General features: G+C 52.2%; 1 protein-coding gene across 1 annotated transcript; it reads left to right on the top strand.

The window, feature by feature from the left end:
- Positions 1-2,332: 2,332 nt before the first annotated feature.
- On the top strand, positions 2,333-3,364 carry LOC138682990 (olfactory receptor 14A16-like). The gene has a single exon (XM_069774509.1). The coding sequence runs from the start codon at positions 2,357-2,359 to the stop codon at positions 3,362-3,364; it is 1,008 nt and encodes a 335-aa protein (XP_069630610.1). The 5' UTR covers positions 2,333-2,356.
- Positions 3,365-7,675: the final 4,311 nt, after the last annotated feature.

Raw genomic sequence — 7,675 nt, 5'->3', positions numbered from 1 at the left:
TTAAACCACGACACAGGGGTAAAGGAGATCCCTGCCTGCCTCTCTCTGGGTATTCTGTCTAACAAGAGGACCAAAAAATGTGGCATGTATATGAAACCTTGTCTCTGAGACGAGAATTTTATTTCAGGAAAGAAGTGTTTCTCCTTAACTGAGAGAGGCAACATCAGTGTTCACTTCAGCCTGTTTCCCAGCAGGTTCCCCTGGAGCCCCAGGGCACCAGGAGGGAGCCCAGAGGGGGCAGAGAAAGTGCTGCCTTGGGCTGGTCCTCTGCTGCTGAGCTGGGCTGGGCTCCTGGGCTGGAGGGAGCTCATGGCAAGCAGGCAGCACTGCAGAGAGACAGCTCTGCCCAGGAGCAGCTCCTCTGCAAAGCGCAGCAGGGCTGAGGGCACTGCCTGCAGGCACCGAGGGGAGAGGAGTAAGGCAGAGAGAGATGTTAAAGGCAGTCTGGGGTGGGAAGACGGAGAAGAGCTGACCTGGAGAAGAATCATCACAGCCCTTAACAAGTTAAGTGCTTGCTGCAGGGCAATGCAGCTGTGGTTCCTGGAATGATCTCCTAAAGCTGGCACATCCCACAGCCTATGGGATCTGTCAGAGGGACTCTCACAGTTTGTGCAGTGTAGAGAAAAAGGCCGTGCTTTGGAGCACAGCTTCCCTGCCGCACCCTCAGAGGGACAGGGCATGTCAGCTGCCTTCACCCGGGGATGGCTGCAGAGTGTGAAGGTGGGTGTGCAGCCAGGGGTGCCCAGGGCTGTCCTTCTGAGCAGGGTCCTTGCAGCCAGGGGGCTGTGTGCTGGGGCAGGGACTCTGCCGCTGGTCAGGGTAAGTACTCTGCTTGCCTGGGGATCTCTAACAGAGAGTGGGGAGAAGCTGTGGGTGGAAACACAATGTGCAGCAGGGCAGGGTCCTGAATGTTCGCAGCTCCAGATCATCCCCAGGACATTTCCAAGGGCACTTTTCAAGGGCAAGGTCAAAGCAGGGATTGCGATAAATATCAGGAGCTTTCCTGAGTTTGTGTTTTCTGTTTGCTACTCTTCGGGAATTTTCAGGAGACATGGAAAAGGAGCTGTCGTGCTTGAACAGCTCACTGAGACTCCTGAGCTGTAACTCTGAGGGGTCAGTCAGTCTGATAGGAGCCTCCTGAAGTAGAGCACAGGGACTGAGAACAACTGCCTGGCTGTGTTGGTGCCTGGGAGGTGGCATGTACAGCTGGGTAAGGGTAACTCTTTCCTGAGTGCCTGATGGCTCTGCCTTTGCCTCTCTGAGTCAGACCCTCACCGTATTTTTCCTTGTTTCTCCACTAGTTTGTGTTATTGCTACTGTTACCCTGTTCTTGCTGTCAGGCTCTCTGGGGGTGGAAGTTTCAGCTGCAGAGTCTCACACTGTTCTTGTGGGTCCTCCCATGCAGGTGTGACCATGGGAACAAGGTTACAGGTGTCCAAGCTTCCCTCCAAGCTGTGGGGCTGTGGGCAATGCAGCCTGTGTCATTCCCTAGGAAATGAGCTGACTCTCCCTTCCTGAGATACCATCATCAGGACACTCAGCTATTTTCTTGGGGTGTCTTTCCAAGATGTGAGCTGCCCTCCAGGATGCAGGTCTGTCCCATAGTGTCTTGGTGTTACCTGAATGCCCCATGGAGAAGCACAGATACAGCAAGACTGAGGAAATGCTGCTGGGTTTGTGAAATGAACCATGTGTGTTCTTGGCAAGAAGTGGGGTGCAGAGACCTTGAGAAAGGGGGAGTCAGCTGGTGCTGGACAGCGGGTGTCTCTGCTCTCATTAGTGCCTGGAGTCTTTTCAGGTTAACATGGGGGTGTGATACACACCATCTCAGAAAGCTGCAAGCCCAGCGTAGCTGGCAACAAGACAGAGTGACAAATCGGCTCCCCGCCCTCTGCACTGCACTGCAGGCAGTACTCTTTCCTTGCAGGACCCACTTGTTTTCTCTGAGTTCAGCAGAAAAGATGAGAGTTTCTGAAATCCAAGAATATTACCAGGTATGATGCGGGAGAGCTGTAAAAAAATCCCTCTCAAACAATGCTTTGATTGTGTTTTCTTAGCCCTGGGAGTGCAGATGCTGACAAGCACTATTACATTAGGAGTGTTTTCATCTCACCAATTCAAACACCAGCATTGACCCCCCTGACAGACACCATTCCCAGAAACACACTGGTGCAGAGCAGGACTTATTCCTTGGCAGCCAGTAGGCAGAGGTCCTGATCCTCATGGCACACCGAACCTGCACCATCCAGAGCTCCAGCAATGGAGCCGAACAAAGAAATCATTGCTATAGTAAAGGTGCTGTGAACGTGTAGTATGAGAAATGGCTTTCATTTTGGTCAGAGAATAATGCCCTAACATGTCACTGCCCTTGCCTCCCTGTTCAGTGCTCCACACCCAGAGGCAGCAGATGTCCAACCACAGCTCCATCACTGAATTCCTCCTCCTGGCATTTGCAGACACGCGGGAGCTGCAGCTCTTGCACTTCTGGCTCTTCCTGGGCATCTACCTGGCTGCCCTCCTGGCCAACGGCCTCATCATCACCGCTGTAGCCTGTGACCACTGCCTCCACACACCCATGTACTTCTTCCTCCTCAACCTCTCCCTCCTTGACCTGGGCTCCATCTCCACCACTGTCCCCAAAGCCATGGCCAACTCCCTCTGGGACAACAGGGCCATCTCCTATGCAGGATGTGCTGCACAGGTCTTTCTGTTAGTCTTTTTAATCTCAGCAGAGTATTGTCTTCTCACTGTCATGGCCTATGACCGCTACGTTGCCATCTGCAAACCCCTGCACTACGGGACCCTCCTGGGCAGCAGAGCTTGTGTCCACATGGCAGCAGCTGCCTGGGGAAGTGGGTTTCTCAATGCTGTGCTGCACACTGCCAATACATTTTCACTACCCCTCTGCCAAGGCAATGCTGTGGACCAGTTCTTCTGTGAAATACCCCAGATCCTCAAGCTTGCCTGCTCAGGTGCTTACCTCAGGGAAGTTGGGGTACTTGTAGTTGCTGTCTGTTTAGCTGTTGGGTGTTTTACTTTCATTGTGCTGTCCTATGGGCAGATCTTCAGAGCCGTGCTGAGGATCCCCTCTGAGCAGGGAAGGCACAAAGCCTTTTCCACCTGCCTCCCTCACCTGGCTGTGGTCTCCTTGTTTATAAGCACTGCCACGTTTGCCTACCTGAAGCCCCTCTCCCTGTCCTCCCCATCCCTGGACCTGGCAGTGGCATTGCTATACTCAGTGGTGCCTCCAGCCTTGAACCCCCTCATCTACAGCATGAAAAACCATGAGATCAAGGATGCCCTGAGAAAACTAATCACTGGATGCTTTTTAGAAGGAATAAAGTGCCTGTTGTCTTTTCCATAGGACTCATAATATATCTCATTACTGGGTCAGCTGCTTCTAGTGTTTCTTTTCTAAGGATTTTTGGTTTCAAGGCTTCTTTGTTTTGTTTTGTTTTGTTTTGTTTTTTCCCTTTGTTTTACTTATATGAATGCTTTCCACAAAGAAATGTCTTTATTCCTCTGGTTTCTAATTCACAATATATCCAGGCTTTCTGTGACCTGCAGGCTGTGCAAATGAGGAGCCGTACTCTCTGTGTGTTTTAACAAAATAAAGGGCCCTGCAGTGACTTGTTTTTCTGAGATCCTTCCTCCAAGACCTTCTCTGCAGCTGCAGGGAGCAGTGCCTGTGCGCACACAGGAAGAAGAAAAGAGTCCTGGCACAGCACCACTGCCGGGGATCACCAGCGCTTAGTCTTTCCCCAGCTGCTCTCTTCCCACTTCCATGCTTTCCTTCTGAACCCTTGGGTTGGTGGAAGGCCTGAGTGCTCTTCAAGCATGGTTACAGTCCTGCTGTGTGGCAGGCCTGTGACCACAGGCAAGGACAGGCAGTGGGCACTTGTGTGACAGAGCTGGCCTCCATTGCAGCATTTCCATCATACAAGGGGATCTCCTCAGGCCTTGTGCCACAGATGCCCCCCAGCCCTGGGGCTCAGCCCTCTCCACCCCCGAGGAGCTGCTGTGCCCTTCAGAGGGTCTGGGGCTGTGGGGTGAGTGCCCAGAGCTCTGCCGCACCCTGTGGTGGGCACTGCTGTGGGGCCATGCCAGACTGGGCTGCACTGGGCAGAGGGCAGGGGAGGTGGATGGAGGGCAGGGGCAGTGGGAAGAGTTTAGGGGGAGCTGGTCTGGGCTGGAAAGTGACCAGGAGAGAAAAATACCAGGGTATAGGTTGCAGTGTGTGACCATGCAGGGCGAGAACTGACCCCGGGGGTTTGTGGTGCAGAGGCAGGGCTTGTGGAAAGCATGGAAGACATGCAGGTGCAGGTGAGAGGAGGAGGCCGGTCTGTGCCCTTGGTGGTGTGGACAGACAGGGAAGGCGGCTCGGGGACTTCGTCACCCCATTTTTTGTCCATTTCCAGCACTTGCTGGTCGTCCTGGGTTTATGGGCGAGTTTTGCTGTGAGGCCATCTCCATCTTCCTGCTGGTCCAAGGGCTGGTTTGGGGGAACAGACAGCCCTGCCTAGCCTCTCTCCTTCCCCAGACCCTGGAGCAGAGCTATCTGCAAAGCCCCACGTGGGACAAGGCTGCAGCAGGGCAGGGGTCGGGACAATTACAAAGCACAAATTTCTATTGCCTTTGTTGTGGAGGTATGTGTGTAGGAAGAGAAAAGCTCACCTGGGGATGCTGGTTGCAAGGGAATTCAGAAGCAAACAGAAGAGCTTTGGTCACTTCTGAGAGACCAAGGCTGAACAAGGGAAATATAGGGCTGAATGGGGAAGGTGATTTAAGAACAGCAGACACAGATGGGGCTGAAGGAATGAATGCCTGCTGTGCCTGAGTCTTTACTGAAATGGTCTCCAGGCCCCTGTGCTCAGGGAAAGGCTTCAAGGAAGAGGAGAGCATGCATTGGCATGAAAGACAGGAAATCCCGCAAGGACTGATGCCAGTTTCTGCCTCTGCAGGGGACTAATCCTGGCAATGACACAGGCTGGGGGCTGCCTGGCTGGAAGGAGGCCTTTGGGAAAGGTGTTGGTGGACAGTGGGATGGACAGGATGCAGCCGTGTGCCTTGGAAGCAAGGAAGGACAGGAGCACTCTGGGCTATATGAACAGGAGCATGGGCAGGTGATTGAGGGAAGGGATTATAGAAAACACTGTGTCCAGATTTCAGATCCCAATATAGGAAAGATGTTAGCAAGCTGGAGCCACTTTAGCAAAGGGCCCTCATAATGATCCGAGGCAGGAACACTTTACCTGTGAGGAGAGGCTGAGGGAGCTGGGCTTGTCCAGCCTGGACAAAGGAAGATTTTGGGCGAAACATGTAGCAGCATTGCAGTGTTCGCAGGAAGACTGAGTCAGGCTCGTGTCCATGGTACAAGACACAAGGACAAGAGGCAATGGGCTGAAAGAAGGAGGTTAGTGCACATATAGAGAAATACATTTCCAACATGAGGATAGTCAAATGCTGGAAGCTGTTTCCCATGGAGTTTGTGCCAACTCTGTCCCAGAAAGTGACTAAGGCGTCTTTGGATAAAGCCCTGAGTAATCTGGTCTGGCCCCTGCTTTGAGCAGGAGGTTTTTTCCAAAAACCTCCTGAGGTCCCTTCCAGCCTGAATGATGCTGCCCTTCTTTCCCCTTCATGCTTTCAAATTAGGGAGAGCTCTCAGGGTCTCCCTGAACACAGAAATAATTCACATCAGGTGCAGGGATGATTTATATGTGCCCCCATACATACAGCCCTGACCATATCTAGTATCCATCAATATGTGGTTTTGAGATTTCCCCAGGTGTATCAGTATCTATTAAAAAAAAAGAAAAAAAAAGAAGCATTAACCTTCCAAAACATAAATATATGCAACACAGCAGTCCACATCTTTGGTAGCAGACTGGAAGTGGTGGCAGGGGTAGCAGGGCATCCTGCTGAAGTGAAATAAGTTGAGTTTTGATTCTGAGGTGGCAGAAGGAGGACATGTATTTCAGGGCTGGCATACAGAGAGAAATAGAAGATTCAAGCAAGTGTGGGGCTGTAATAGCTTGGGTGAGAAAGGAGCATAATCAGGGTATTGGAAGAAGGCAGACAGGTTGTGGGCAACTCACAGGCCTTGACCAATCCTTGCTTAACCACAGCTGTGTGTTTGAAGCAACAGCCAGTAAGGACGGAAGGGCATCAGTATGGCTTGGGAGATCCCAGGGTCCAAGTGTGGTGGGGAAAAGGGGACGTAGCCAAAGTCTGCCGGGAAAATAGCACAGGCATAGGACAGTGTAGGACAGCCTGCAATGGGGATGATCAAGGGCATTGCTGAGCTGTGGTGCTGCAATGGAGGGATACAGGCTCTGCCCAGGGAGCAGCAGGGAGGATGAGGTCTATGCTCCCTGTATGAAGGGGAAGCTTGGATTTGTGGGGGTCCTGTCTGTGACAGACAACAGGTTGGACTAGCTTTTGTCATTTAGGATGAGAGCAGGAGTCAGCAAGAGTGACCTTGTGTTGGAAGTTAGAAACTGCTTGCTCAGGAAGAGGAAACAGAAAGGGTCTTTTGTCAGCAACACCAGGAAGTGTCCAGGTTCATGAGCAGGTTCCTGTGGTGAACAAGTTCAAGTGCCCTGGCATTCCCTGGCAAGGCAAAGCACCAGGGTGCCAACAGCCTGAAGTTGGCTATTGGGACAACTTCTTCAGGCAGCTGCCAGGTGGGCACCAAGGGTGATTCTCACCTAGACCTGATCCTGGCCAACAAGGAACAGCTGGTTAGGGATGTGATGATATTCAGTGTCAGTCTTGGCTGTCATGGCAATGAATTAGTGGGGGATCAGACACCAAAGGGCGGTGAGTAAGGCCAGCAGCAGACCACAGACCTGGGACTCCAGAGGAGAAGACTTGGACACACTCAGGAGACTGAGACAAGCGGTGCCATGGGAAGCAGCTCTGTTGGGTGAAGAAGCATGGGAAATCTGATAGGCCTTACAGTAGAGCCTCTTCCAAGCACAAGAGTGGTCTCCCCAAATACCCTTGCAGAGAAGCAACCTTCTCAGAAGGCTGCTTGTGTGCACTGACTGAGCTCCAGGGCAAAAAGGCAGCAGGCAGGAGGTGGAAGCAGGGAAAGCTGCAGACAGAATGCCGAAACCTTGTCCCAGGACGTAGGGATGATGCCAAAGCCAAAAGTCCCATTGTCTTGAGAGATGCAGGGCAGGATGGAGGCAGCAAGATGAGCTGATGCTAGTGCATTAACAGTAAAAGAACAGACAGGGATCATGTGGGCCTGCTGCTGAACTTCCAAAGTGTAGGAGCAGGTAAGGCTGAGGAACTGAATGACTTCTTTGGCTGTGACTTCTGCCAGGCCTTTGTGACTGGTGACAGGACCCTGGAGGAAAACAAGCAGCAGTGAGTGGGGATCAAGTCAGAGGTTACTTGAGGAAAGTCAGCCTTGAGCAGTCCCTGGGAGGAGAGGGGAATCATCCAAGGCTGGGGAGGGAGGAAGCCATTCTTGTGGCGAGGCTCACTCTGCATCACTTTTGACAGATCCTGGAGATCAGGACAAGTCCCTGATGGCTTCCAAAGAAGTTGACAGCTCTCTTCCAACACAGGCCAGAGGATGACCAGGGGAACAAAAGGCTGTTTGACCTCATATTGGAGAGCACTGTGTCCCTGAGCATGTCCTCCTGGATGATATTTCTGGGTAGAT

This window comes from Haliaeetus albicilla, chromosome 30, assembly GCF_947461875.1.
Source record: "Haliaeetus albicilla chromosome 30, bHalAlb1.1, whole genome shotgun sequence".
NCBI lineage: Eukaryota > Metazoa > Chordata > Aves > Accipitriformes > Accipitridae > Haliaeetus > Haliaeetus albicilla.
The sequence above is the reverse complement of the archived record's forward strand: the minus strand, read 5'-3'. Positions and strand labels throughout refer to the sequence as shown.

Excerpts from the sequence above, each read along its gene's own strand:
- LOC138682990 (XM_069774509.1), top strand. The coding sequence starts at position 2,357 with ATGTCACTGCCCTTGCCTCCCTGTTCAGTGCTCCACACCCAGAGGCAG.